Consider the following 14,291-nt stretch of genomic DNA (forward strand, 5'->3'; position numbering starts at 1 on the left):
CATGTCTTCAGCCATCAGCTTTCATGGAGAAGCTTGAACTAATTCTTAGCGCTTTCTTTAGGAAAAAAAACAGGCAGTCAGTATTTCCTGTGATTTAAGAAGGATTTTTTGTGCATGGAAACCTTTAGATTTATGCCCATTAGAACTTCTAAAAATGAGATTAGACAGACTGTAAATGAAGTAAGCAGTGTATAAAAAGTATATCCAAAAGCTAGTAAAAAAGCTTGATCAGGTTCAAATTATGCTTTGATTGGTATTTGTGATTCTGTCATTCTTTTAAAATATATAATTTCAGCCGTGTTCACATCACCTCAGTCACCTTGGCACATTTGAATGGAGCTTACAAAGTGGAAGATGGGGATGGAGATGTGAGGGACCCATATCTGAAAGAGCATAATGTTAAGACTTACTTTGTAATCAATCCTAAGGTTAGTAGCACTTTTATTTTGTGGCCAGTCATAGTTATTTTTGAGCAGGACCACTAATCTCTTTATTGAATAATTCACTACCATAAGATATTGATCAGAGCTATTACTGATGCCTACAAATACACAATGTTTGCATTGCGAATCTTTCCCGCTCTTCAGAAATAAGTCTCTGATATTTCCCAGCAATATCATTAAGAATTGCAGGTTCTTAGCATCTCTCCATTTTTAAGTTCCTAAGCATGCAGATATATGATACCAGATGATGCATAACTGCTTCAAAAGATAATGAACACAAAGGACTGATATCACCTTTTATTCTCTGTCATCCAGGGAGAGAAGCGAAGCCCTCAGCACCACATTAGACCTCGACATACTCTCGATGGAGCCAAAATGAGAGCTTCTGTCCGCATGACCCGATATCTGGAATCCTGGGGAGCAGCCAAGCCATTTGCACACTTGCATCACAGGGACAGCATGACCACCGAAAACGGCAAGATTAGCACAACAGTAGGGGCCTACTTATGTCATTTCATACAATTTAGCAATATTTGAAAGGAAAGGGGTGCTCACTGCTATATACCTGGTTATTTCTGATAGAAAAATATGAAGTTGGTGGGAGCTCTTCCACTTGCATGTGAGCTTTGGATTAGATTCTAAGGAGCCATGTCTTGCTATAAGTGTATCTCTGAATTATAAGGAGTCTAAATGTACTCACTAAAATGCACAGTTTGACCCTGAGCGTGAGCCCCAGTCCCAGCATGTAGAGTGGCTGCTGTTCACCTTGTGGAAAGACATTTTGAACATAAAGCCAGAGCACGACACCTTTGGGAAGGAACAATTTTGATACAGAGAGATTCCCTGAGATTTATTGGCTATTTAGCCACATTCTCCATTTGGAACAATGCCAAACCTGGAGCAAAGGCTGTGAAGTTAGAATATCCCTGGGGTACCTGGAGTGGACTTTATTAGAAGAGTTCTCTGCAAACCAAATCTATAGTCACTGTAACATCTACCTTTTGAAGGTGCACTGACCACTCATCAGTTATGGCTGATGGCCAGAGTTTCACAGTACTGTAGTACAATGTTACACCTCTTACACTGAACAGAAAAGACTTCTTTTTAATTATACTAACACTATTTTACGGCCATCACTAAAACGCTGTCAGTCCACAGCTGGTACATTGCATTATCTTCGACTTCTAAAAAGGGCAAACATAAAGGTAAATTCTAATGGTCTTCAACATTGGCATTCAGTTTTGTTCCTGTTACATAGGATTGAGCCACGTAACCCATCTTGTTCAATAAATACAGTGCAACAGAATGTGGATTGTGATATGTTCATTACAGAAAGTACCCAGCCATCACTATTAATCTCAAAATAAATGTGGCTGTGATGGCTGCTGCTGCTTATCAATAAAAAATAATTACCACTGCTTATATTTGGCCACTCAGACCTGTTTTTTTCAAAAGCACTTAACACTGCTTTTTGCTGAAGCTGGCAGGAGTTTCAGCTGCATTAAAACAGTGGTGACTTTGAAGCAGTGACTTTCTAGTAAAGCGAAACATTCTTTGATTCAGACTGTTGTATTAGTTATTTAGTGTTTATAAGATTAGATCAGTTTGTCTTCAGGTCACTCTATCTTTACTCTTGGCTGGATATTTCTATTAGACAATTTTAATCTAATGCTAAAAGTATTTGTATTGGAATCTTTTCTCATTACTTGACCCTGTTTTCAACACTATTTTTAAAGCAAGTTGATGTTGTCAAAGTCTATTATAGTTCATAGGTATTCTCTTTTGGTTTTTAGGATGTTCCCATGGGGCAATATCATTTTCAGCGTTGCAGAGAGAGGTAAATTAATTTTTAAAAATAATTTATATAAAGTCCATATAAATACATATACATTCATATACATTAATATATATAAGGCATGCTTTCAAATATTAAGGGACATTCCTCACCCAGACTATTTTTTCAGCTGATACCTCTTACACAGAGAAGGGCTATTGAAAGAGATTTGGCAGACATGTTACGTATGAACTGCAAATACACTTCCTGCTAACAAACTGCATTGTTCTGAATTAGTATGTTGATGGGCTACTATTCCTTTCTCCTAACAACCCAATTACTCTATCAGTGGGGAGGAAATCATATGCAGAAAAATTGAGAGTAGGCACAGAGAGGTAAGAAAAGAGAAGATAGAATGGACTAATAATTTGTTACAACAGCTAATGAGACATACTAAAATACGTATTTTGTTAATTGCTTTATACTTTCATTGCATTTTATTATTTCCAAGTCTGTAGTATGCTTGCAGTAGTAAACATTCTTAAGGTATTTTGTGGTCTTCCTTGTAGTGTTCCTGCTACACAAAATGTTTTCAAAATCACGATAGCTTTAATTTTTCGTTCTCCTGTCACAAACCTGGAATGGTTAATTTTTACTTTTATGACTTGGTAACACTTCAGATCATGTCTTTCTTACAAAATTATAAGTAACATTACAAATATCATAAAATCGTTTGAAAGAACCCTTTAAAAATTAGTATTTTTATTGTCTTTGGTTATGCAAACAAGTCATTCTATCTGTTCCTTCCCTATCTTTCTGCTTGGTAAATGTGTCCTCATCACAGGATACTGGAGAGCTATGCAATTACCTAAATTCCAGATGGTGAACAAGTTTTGACTGAATATGCATGATATTAATAAAAACAGTCTCTGTTTTTAAAACTTAGCATTTACATTTGTATGTCAAAAGGACTTTTGTCAGCTTTATGGTAAAAAGAAAGATCATTGGACTCTGGTATTTGCAAATAATCAATTCATTAAGATTCTGAAATGTTCTTGCTTTTGTGTTTCTAAATGCCACTCAAAAATAGATCTAAAAGGTAGAAATGTTACCATGTGTCTTGATACCGTATTATGGAAGGAGTTTCTAGAAACCATTACTGGAGTCTAATGTCCATAGTGAGGTAGATAACTAGGATTCTAGATAACCCAGTTAGTCATTCCCACAGGAGAGAGCTGAAATGATAATAAGCATTTTGAAAATCAGTATTTTATTAGAATATGAAAATGTGGGGTTTGAAGGCTGACTGTAGACTTCTGTTTGTGTCACTCTTATCTAGTTCCATGAGAGTCTTATGTTGTTAGGGATCTGCCAAGAGGATTAAGTGTGATTAGATAATGTCTCCTTCTCTATCTAGTTATTTCTCCTAGGCAAATTGTTTCATATGGAAAAATAAGTTGTTAACACTTTCTTACCTAAATTCTATATCACTGAATAAGCATGAAATCAGTTGGGTTGTTTAAAGTTACTGTAAAAACACTAATATAATTTCTCGATTAATTTGAATTCTGCAACAGGTTATCAGTTTTGGGGAAATATCCCAAAAACTTGATGTTAAAGAAAATCTTTTTTACCTTTGACATGACTCAATTTGTAGGTTAAGAAAATTTTGGTAAGCTAAGGGTCAAATTTCAGATCTGACTGTTGACTTCTTACAAAACACTAAGTTCACGTTGGATTTAAGTTTTCAAGAGGCAAAGACATAATCTGGCAATATTTGAAATATTTAATTTTTAAGGAGAGTACAACTGCTGAAAGGACTGAGGATGTTTGCAGTAGCATACACTAGCAAAGACAAACCCATTCTGCTGATCGTCCATTGGGCTCATGCTGAGTCCAGTGAAAAGATTATTTTTCTCATTGCAGTTGTGTTATAAGTTATATATAAAGGAACATGACATATGTTCGAAACTAATTTTGGACATGGTGGTCAGTTTTCTTTTTAAAAATAATAAAGTATTTCCAAGAAAAGAAGAGTTAGTAGGCTTTCGGTAGAGAATACTCATTATGCCTCAGTGCACTAGCACATTATTGCTTATCCTACAATTCTGACGAGGATTTTTTTAAAATAACGACAAGAAATAGGAATGTTTTATGAATTCGAGCATATTCCTATTCTTTTTCATGAATTCATAACGCTGTGGAAGACTTTCCTTCAACCAGAATTTGTTGATCTCTCTTGGTTTGTGGTTGTTTTTTTTTAATGAAATGTTTTCTTGTGTTTGTTTTTAAAGTGCTCCCTAATAGCTAAACTCTAGATTTTGTTTGTGTGTGTTGTGTGTGAGACTCTGTAGTTTATGCTGGTTTTGTTGAGAGCTTATTATGAGGCTCAGTGTGCCTGAAACCTATAGCTGGTATTGCAGCATAAATGTTAAAAAAATGCTATTATCCTCGCAAGTTTATGCCAGTGATCACCCCATTGTTTAAAGTTAATGTTTATTAAAAGTGTAATGATTTTCCAAAGTAACCTCCCACATTTTTCATTTCAGAACAAAATCACAGAAAAGAAGGTTTGAGGAGGAACTGAATGAGAGGATGATCCAGGCCATTGATGGCATCAATGCTCAAAAGTATGTTTTTATTCTCTGTTGTCTCCTTCCTTCAACTTTGACATAAATCTGCAACAGAGGGTAGTGTTTATTATTTCTAGCTCCCACATGCACACAGAAATCTGGAAACAGAAAAGGTGTCACTAATACTGGCATAGGAGACTCTGCACATTGTGAAGATAGGCTGTACAGTAACATTTTCTACTACATGGGATAAGACAGTGCCTGTGAACGTGGTGTGACAGAAGTTTGGGCTTGTCTTGATCTTCATGGCAAATGAATTTTTGCTCTGTAATTGCTCGTATCTGTACACTCATAGCTGTAACTCTACAGAATTATCTCATCTGAGAGCAGAGAAGTAAGACACAAGAAATATCTGGCTCGGGAATCAGAATGATGTGAAAATTGGTGCTTCACAATTGTCACAGAAACATCTCAGAATTAGAAACTTTCCCTAAAATCATAGTTTAATATCTCTTTGTTTCAGCTGGTTGGTTGATTTCTTACAGAAGGCTAAGCTTGATGACATATTGAAATTGTTGGGGGAGGCAACATGGCGTGTATTTTTTCTGTGTCCCAGGAAGAGCTGGAGGCGGTATTGATGTTCACTGTTTGCTGGTGAAAAGATAAGACTGCGAGAAAAGTCAATACCAGTCCAAAATAAGTGTTCAGGTTTCTTATATTTATCTGATTAAATAAGGGAATTGCCCTTCAAAAATGTGGACAATAATTGCGATGAATTACATGTTTTCCCCCCTGCTTCTGTTACTCAGAATCTTAATCAGATGAATATTACACCTAATTATTAAATGCTCATATGTCACATTCATTTTTTTGCATCTGGTGGTTCTATTAAAAGGTAGTTGGCTTTAGGAAAATATTTTTCAGTAATTATTTTTAGAAAAGAGTGTTGATAGTTATAGGTCATACAAAGAATACAGTGAAAGAGGGTAGGTCATATGATAGGGAAAGTCTTTTGATACTAGACTTACCTAAAACAGTGATATAAATTTTGGCAGGTTTTATGTCTTCAGGTACACTTGCTCTGGTAAGTGGATTGTAAAAATGATGGTTTGATGTCAAAAGTAAAGCATCTGTATGAATGCATTAAATTAAAGTATTGGTATGAACATACTCTATGTTGTTTTATCTCAGAGTATCCTTGTCTTATCTATTTAGTGCATAAAATTCAGAGAAACTTGGGGATAAAAGATGTTTGTGTGACAAAAAAAGGTTTTTGAAAAAGTTTCAGTGCATTTAGTAAATTACATAGGGAACTGCAGAAAGATAAGGATTGATCTTATATATCGGAGAGGCTGAATGCCACCCTCCAAAACTAGATTCTCTACCTATCCCTCTATTTATTTGCTGAATGAATCACTTAAAAGATATTATTGAATTGGGTACCTGAGAATAAATTGTCAAAAGTGCCGTTTCCCCAAATGGAAAGTTAATTCAATAATATTTTAACTATGTGAATGCTAAGCACTCAGAAAAATTAGATAAAAGATTTCCTACATTTAGGCCACAAAGCTAGTCATGGTTTTGTTCTCTTTATGTGGGGTTTTTGTGCCTCAATTTTTTTGGCTGTAAAATGAAAATAACACTATCAACTAATCTAACAGAGTGGTTGTGGAGATAAATCTTTTGCTTTTGTGAATCAAGAAGCAAACTTTCGCCAAAATAATTTGAAAAATGGTCTTTCTAAATGTTTTTAAGTGTAAAGTTTGGATTGTATAGCAAATAGGTCTATGACTAAATGAAGAAAATTTAAAAAACATTATTGTGCATAAAATATGGTATTAAAATTAACATTCTTTTACCCTTTTGAATTGGAAAGTTGCATGAAAATAATTCAGAAGTGAACATTTGTTTTACAGAGCCATTGTTTCTTCCACCTGAAGCTGCCAGCATGGTCTGACTTTTTCATCCCCATCATGGTTCTTTGCCATGTGTCATTCTTCAAAAAAAGTAATGGGTTGCAAGCAATTGATCGTAATATGTGGGTCTTTGGACATTACATGTCCAGGTGTTTAACAGCCAGTAATGGGAAGATAAGGGAATCTAGAGTATGGATCTTAGTCCAAGACAAAGCTGTAGTTCAAATGAATCACACAGTGTAAAACAGTGCAGTGCCTATTTAAATAGTACCGCAGGTTTTTAAAGCACTGTAACATTTTCTCTGGGCTTCCTCACTCACTGCTCTCCTGCTGGTTCCCAAGCTAGCTTAGCTATGTTTCTGCAAAATTGCCAAGTGCCACATGTACACACTGTCAGTAACTTGGAGTGTCTGGGTTCAAGTCCTTCTTCTGGAATGCAAATGAAATTGTGGCATCTAAAAAACAGCCCGCTGACTTTATAGCCTGGTTCAGAGTAGTAGATTTAGTTGGCAATGCTCCTTGCAAAGTTACATGAGGAAGGTTATGACCAGCTTATTCATCATTATTCTGTTAGAGCGCTTACATTAAAAGATACATAAATACAGATTTAAAAGAGTGAGTGAGGAACAAAGAGCTTCTGTCTCTCAGCTGAGTGCCTTAGACATTAGGATGTAACTTCATACTTTCTCCACATTTCTTTTCCCCGTGCCTTGAACAAAGTATTCCTGGCTGAAAAGTGCCAGTCCTGCACAGGAGACAAATGAGTAGCCCTAGATATCCCACCAGCAACCTGGGTCATTAGAGACTTCTGTAGGACATGTAATGGATGGTTAACAATCTGCTAGCTAAATACATACCTACAGAGGGAGCTAAAGTTGTTTGCCCTTGGATAAGTAGGTTACTATGTTAAAGGGACACACTTGCTTTCCTCTCTTTTTTCTTTAAGTCATGGTGGCTGCTGTGTTCTGTGCAGAATTCCTTGCTGTACATTGCAAATCAGTACAAGCCCTAGCAAAACACACGCCTCTGCAGATGCAAGCAGAATTCAACTGTTTGTCGCTGTTGTTCCCTGAATTGCAAAAGAATTTAAACAGAAATTTGGTACCTAGCTTCCCAGGAGGCCTATTCTCTCATGGATACTTCGGTAACTTTTAGGCTCATCAGGGAGTCAGGCTGTAGGCAGAATTTTTCAGGCCTTATCTCTGTGTCAAAGTTATGTGACTTTGTGCTCCCTCTTCTTTACTTACTCTCCACTTCCATTTGTCTGTGTTATACTGTTTCCCTCATCTCAGACCTCTCGGCACCTGATACCTAAAACCAGTATAGAATCTTCTGAGCTTTAAAGTAGAACTAAAAACTCCTGAAAATGTGAGCTTGTAATATGGTGTATTGAGGCAGCATTTGGTCTAAATGGCACTACTGACTTCACATGCAATCATGTGTGTACAGACCAAATTAGGCCTTTGGAAGCAGATCTACAGACAGAAATTTTTATCAGTGTGGTAATGGTAATTAAGTCATTCCACCTGCCAGATACCATAAGAAAAAACAGGGAAGTTAGCTAAAAATTTGAAGAAGAGGGTTACTTTTTGTTCAATTTTTATAACTAAATTGTAAAAGAGTGGCATTTAATTTTCACAATTTACAAAAAATGTTCCACAAACTGAATGCTTTCTCCAGTAGATTACAGCTGGAGCCAACCGAAATCATGTGATATGTACACCAGCCTGTCATATCTGTTTCTTCTCAGAATCCTAACTGTGATCAGATGCAGATCTGAGCCATTGCAGAGCAATCTGGGAAATACATTTTTGAATTCAAGATACCTAGAACTGAATATGTTTTCAGCTCTTTTTTGTAATGCTACTGATAGCGCAGGAACAGGTACAGTCTCCCAGGCAAGGAAACAAATATTTTAGATTTCACAAATCAAAGTTAATAGCTTACACTCCCCTCTGTCCACTCCTGTTCTCCCAGGATTTTAATTTAGGATACATTGCATAGTGGTTCATTGCTGCTACTTACTTGCATTGCAGCCTGTCTGTTGAGACATTTCCTTTTATTTAGAAGTCATTAGCTACACTACTAGCTTAGAGCCTGACTTAAAGTTATTGCTGGAAAGGTTGAAAAAAAGTCTCAAGCCCTGCTATTACTGTTCAAGCTCAAATATTGCATGTTCACAGAAGTAGTCTGCTTAAATATTGTGTAGTCCTCTTGAGGACTACCTAACCCTCTTGAAATTCAAATATCCTGTTTCTTTTCAAGTGTCCATTAAAATAAATTTAGACTTTCATATGAGAATATATAATTTTGTAAAAGTTATGTCAAGCTTTTGTCAAGATTCACTCCTTTTAATATAGGTTTGTCATTTCAGTGCAACTGCTTATTCTATTTGTATTTCTCATCTTTAAGCAGGGAAGAAGTTTTTATAATTAGTAAAAAGATCAAAATCTACCTCTAGAGTACAGGGTTATGGTCAAGAAACCAATACAGCTCACAGACAAAATCACTACACCTCTTTTGGTAAATTTTTTTACATTTTCATTTGGAATAGGGATTTGTAAAGTGTAATTTACCTGCCACTCTTGTGTATCGTAACAGTGCACTTCTTAAATGTACCTTCTGAAGGATGTTTTTATCTCAGGTTCTCTTGCTCACTGGATATATACTACAGTATTTTGGACATGAGTGGAATATCAATGTTAGAATTACATCATATAAATCTCTCCCTTGATTGTCCTTAGGAATGATCCACAGAAAAAATGGTTCGTCTGAGCTTTTGTTTCATGTGTGCATTAGCAATAGATGTCAAAAGGGAGAGCGAATTTGTAGTTCCTGCTTTTACTGTCAGTGCAATTCACCATATACATTGCAAGACACAAGAACTTTCTTTATTCAAAGTTATTTGCTTATTTTACTGCATTTCGGTAACAAAGACAGGACTACTTTATTCTTATGTCAGTTATAATGTTTCTTTTCTCTTCTAGGCAGTGGCTTAAATCTGAAGACATTCAAAGAATATCACTTCTTTTCTATAATAAGACTCTGGAAAAAGAAGTAAGTTATTTTCACTGCAAATTCATGGTTGATTTGTTCTTTGCCTCATCTTAAGTGAGACTTGTATCCCTTGCTATTATAACACAGAGCCATGGCCACAACATGTCTACCACAGGGAGAAGTGCTCAAACCTTACAATAATATTTTAGCTTATGTACAGAAACAATATTATTAATGTGATGTCTGAGACTGCTTTCCTGTTTGTAGGGCTCTGCAGTTCACTTGAATTTCTTGACATTTTCACGGTCTTGCAGAAGTGAGAGGAGGCTTGATAGTCCAAATTTGATGCAACTGGAGCAAAGAATTCCTAAGTTCCATCACTTGCATCCTCAAAAGGCATTTATCCAACCCCTCTGTTTTGGTTTTCTTTTTTCTTTTGCCATGTTTCAAAGACTCCACATGTATTAATGATAGTCTTGTAATTATATCAGTTACTCATCAGTTTTCTCTATACGTACTTGATGCTCAGTCATTCCAAGGAAACAATACTATAAATGTCTTTTAAGAAAAAGGCTTAGCTGTCTTGTATGCAAGACACTAAATGTTCTCCTGACTACTAGGTGTGGTAAAACACCTTTGAGACATGTGCATACAGATGGAGTAAATGATATTGTTTCTAGTTCTTGGAGTAATGATCAGAATGAAAGATTCCTCCCTTTTAGGTGACTGTCAAGACCACTAGCCTAGAAAGTTAAGCCTTTTTTTTTGGTTTATGGCCTTGTAGAGCTTGAATGTATTTCTACATACTGACAGAGCTTCAGCAGGAAGACTGGAGAGTTACCTCTTTCTGCTTTGTCATAAGCATAAGGCAGCTGATAGCTGAGCGGTTATACTGTCCTTCAGGGAAGTCAGAGGGATGACTGGATGTATATGGCTGTATGAATGAGTTAACCTGATGAGAATAGTGTAGAGGAAGTACTGCCATACTTTGTCCGTGCTGTTCAGTGTAAGTACAGGTATCCTCTGGGTCCCATGTGGTGGTCAAATACATATTTAATATCTTTCAGTTCAAAGCATCTGAAAGAATTTTTGGCTTCTTTCACAGCTCAGCAGAATAGTGTTCTTATGAACAGCTGCCAAATGGTTGTGTTGTATGCCCTTGGCAATGCATTAGGGTAAAAAAAGTTTCAAGACTTGCTGAGACTATTTGTAAGATGGATAAGAGAGAAGAAGCTAGACCTGGTCCATACTGTTTGAAGGGTATACTGAGTGGATCAAAGGTGTGCCTAGGAGCACATTCAGATTTTGATTTGGGTAGTACTAATTGATAAATTCTAGAAAAGAACTTGAGAGAAAACCATCATATTGTGCACTTAGGACAATCAGAGAATCAGGACTTGGGAGAAAATCAGGGAGCTGAGTTATTTGGCTGTGCAGACTCTCCCTGTAGGAGTGTAATCTCTTTTAGACTGTGGAGTGCTATGGAACTGCAAAGAACTAATTGTTCCTTTCAGATATGGCTTTTTAATATCTTACTTCACTGCCTTTTAATGACTCAGCAGTCCAATCTTGACTTTGAAGAACTTAGTAAGAACCTTGGTTTTGATTTAAACAGGAGGTTTTCAGGCCCTGTAGGACCTGAAAGTACAGCAAGGTAATAAAGCAAAATAATTATTTAATCTAAGGAGTGAGTTGCCTGACTTCATTGGGAAATGTCTGGAGAAGCATGAAACACTAAAATTCATTTACAAGTGAGCTGGAATTTTTTGAGATTTTAACAGCAGCTTAAGGTCCAAAGCTGTTGGACAAGACCACGAAGAAACAACAAACATGTTCAAGAGGTGGAAGAACAAAACTTACTGCAAACATACCCATCAAGCAAAGTCATTATTTGTGCCTTGAAATTCAGTTAGATATCTGATAAAAATTGCTTTTAATTTGTCATACAATTCAAAAGTGAAAAAAACCTGTTGGGTTACTAAGTTAAATTTCTACATGTTCATGTAAACTTTGGCGTATCAGCTTCAAGGGCAGAACTTGTCACTAAGCACAAAGACACAGGTGTGTGCTTGCAGTTAGAGAGCACAGCTCATCCACTTTCCATTTTATGAAGTTTGCATTTTGAGGAATTTGTGAAAATAATGTTTGGTACAGTTTCTTCTAATAATCAAATCTTAAACTCTTACCCTTTGAATAAACCTCCAATAGGGTAAGTAACTTTAACAGGCCAAATGCTTAGGTCATTTTGCTTTGAGTACTTAATTGGTTTCAATCTAGACATATCTATCTCAAATAGCGGAACAACTCTGATAAATATTTCATTGCTTAATTCTTATGTCTCTAGACAGGCTAATTAGAGATTCATAACTAGATATTTTTCGTGACAAAACAGATCAAATTGACTCTCTCCTAAGAATATCAAGTGTTTAGTAGTATCAATGGACATGTGAGGCCTTTTAACACAGACATAAAATATTTTAATTGGAGTAATATCACCTTAGTAAATATGAATATGATTGCTAGCTATGCTGCTAGAAATACAACATTTCACAGAATCACAGAATTGTCTAGGTTGAAAAAGACCTTGAAGATCATTCAGTCCAACCATCAACCCAACATTGACAGTTCCCAACTACACCATATCCCTCAGCGCTATGTCGACCCAACTCTTAAACACCTCCAGGGATGGGGACTCCACCACCTCCCTGGGCAGCCCATTCCAATGCCTAACAACCCCTTCTGTAAAGAAATGCTTCCTAATACCCAGTCTAAACCTTCCCTGGCACAATTTGAGGCCATTCCCTCTTGTCCTTTCGCTTGTTACTTGGTTAAAGAGGCTCATCCCCAGCTCTCTGCACCCTCCTTTCAGGTAGCTGTAGAGGGCGATGAGGTCTCCCCTCAGCCTCCTCTTCTCCAGACTAAACACCCCCAGTTCCCTCAGCCGCTCCCCGTACGACCTGTGCTCCAGACCCTGCACCAGCTCCGTTGCCCTTCTCTGGACACGCTCGAGTCATTCAATGTCATTTTTGGAGTGAGGGGCCCAAAACTGAACACAGGAATCGAGGGGCGGCCTCACCGGTGCCGAGTACAGGGGTCAGATCACTTCCCTGTCCCTGCTGGCCACGCTATTGCTGACACAAGCCAGGATGCCATTGGCCTTCTTGGCCACCTGGGCACACTGCTGGCTCCTGTTCAGCTGGCTGTCGATCAACACCCTCAGGTCCCTCTCTGACTGGCAGCTCTCCAGCCACTCCTCCCCAAGCCTGTAGCGCTGCTGGGGGTTGTTGTGGCCGAAGTCTGTAGCGTAGTTCACACTTTGCTGCTTTGTGTGCTCAGAATTTTCCTGTCTAAATGACTGTTACTTTTTTTATAGCTGTTTCAGCCCATTCTTTATTTATTAATATTTGGAAATCAGTTTGGGGAATGAGTGACTAAGAAACTTGGAATCGACAAAGATGACTAAAAATATTTTTTAAAATGCTTTTACTTTTTAAAATTAAACTTTTTATGATAAATTTGGGATAGTTCTGTTCTGCAGAGGAACAGAGCAAAACTATTTGACATGGCTACTTAACCTGTTCTTCAAGAAGTAAAAGGATTCGATACGATGCCTGTTAATCCCTAGCTTTATCTGAGTGGAAGTCATTGAACAACAGGAAATTTACTGTTTCTAAAGACTGCCTATACATATCTGCATCTTTAAGCTAAAATTTCAGTTGAGTGATATTTTATTGTTTTGGAAATTGTGTTTTTAACATTTGGGTTTTTTTCTTCTAGTATCGAGCAACTACTCTGCCTGCATTTAAGTATTATGTGACTTGTGCCTGTCTCATATTCTTCTGCATTTTTGTTGTGCAGATTCTGGTATTGCCAAAGTAAGTGGTATTTAATGCGTACTCATTCCTATATATATTTTCTCATTAATGTAAAAGAAAAATGGATAAGTAAAAAAATTTTGGAATTCTCAGATTGAAGAGGTCAATTCATGGCAATGAAATTCAACAGAGAAGATTGAAGATTTCAACCCATTTTCAAAGTTATGTTTATTTCTGTGTAAATGCTGTCAATAGCATGGTGCCAAGCATTATTATCAATTCTTCATTCATTTTGTTTTTATCTTTGCATTTAAAAATGTTTGATGATGACAGGAATGGTATTTATAGGTGTAAAAAAAGTAACATAACCTATAAGTTTGTGCAGCTATAATTATGTGTGACAATTGGACGTTGAAGTGTGACAAAATGGATTCAAGAATTGAGACTGTGATTATTTAACATACTACTGTTATATTTAACAGTATTACATATATTTAACATATTACCGTGATAATACTACTCTATTCAGCATGCCAACAGAGCATTACTATTCATAAAATGTCTCTAAAACTATTTTCAAAATATTATAAATGCTGGAATAATTATTTTTTATCAGAATTCATATGTCATGAGCTAATTCATATTTGTGCATATAAATCAACTATTTTTCTATCTGTGCATATTCTAGAAAGACTGAGAAAACTCCAAGACAATTCCAATAAAGAATATTTTTTTAGACTTCTTAAAATGATATTTTGTTGTTTGTTTACATA

General features: G+C 36.5%; 1 protein-coding gene across 1 annotated transcript in view; it reads left to right on the top strand.

Moving 5' to 3' along the window:
• The window catches only part of ADCY2 (adenylate cyclase 2), a 231,861-nt gene that overhangs the window by 160,186 nt on the left and 57,384 nt on the right, over window positions 1-14,291 (top strand). Inside the window, exons 9-14 of the mRNA XM_074899489.1 lie at window positions 296-428; window positions 759-935; window positions 2,237-2,280; window positions 4,767-4,847; window positions 9,694-9,763; window positions 13,481-13,578. Coding sequence (XP_074755590.1) covers window positions 296-428; window positions 759-935; window positions 2,237-2,280; window positions 4,767-4,847; window positions 9,694-9,763; window positions 13,481-13,578 — 603 coding nt within the window. The remainder of the gene's footprint in view (window positions 1-295; window positions 429-758; window positions 936-2,236; window positions 2,281-4,766; window positions 4,848-9,693; window positions 9,764-13,480; window positions 13,579-14,291) is intronic.

Source organism: Athene noctua, chromosome 2, assembly GCF_965140245.1.
Source record: "Athene noctua chromosome 2, bAthNoc1.hap1.1, whole genome shotgun sequence".
Classification (NCBI taxonomy): domain Eukaryota; kingdom Metazoa; phylum Chordata; class Aves; order Strigiformes; family Strigidae; genus Athene; species Athene noctua.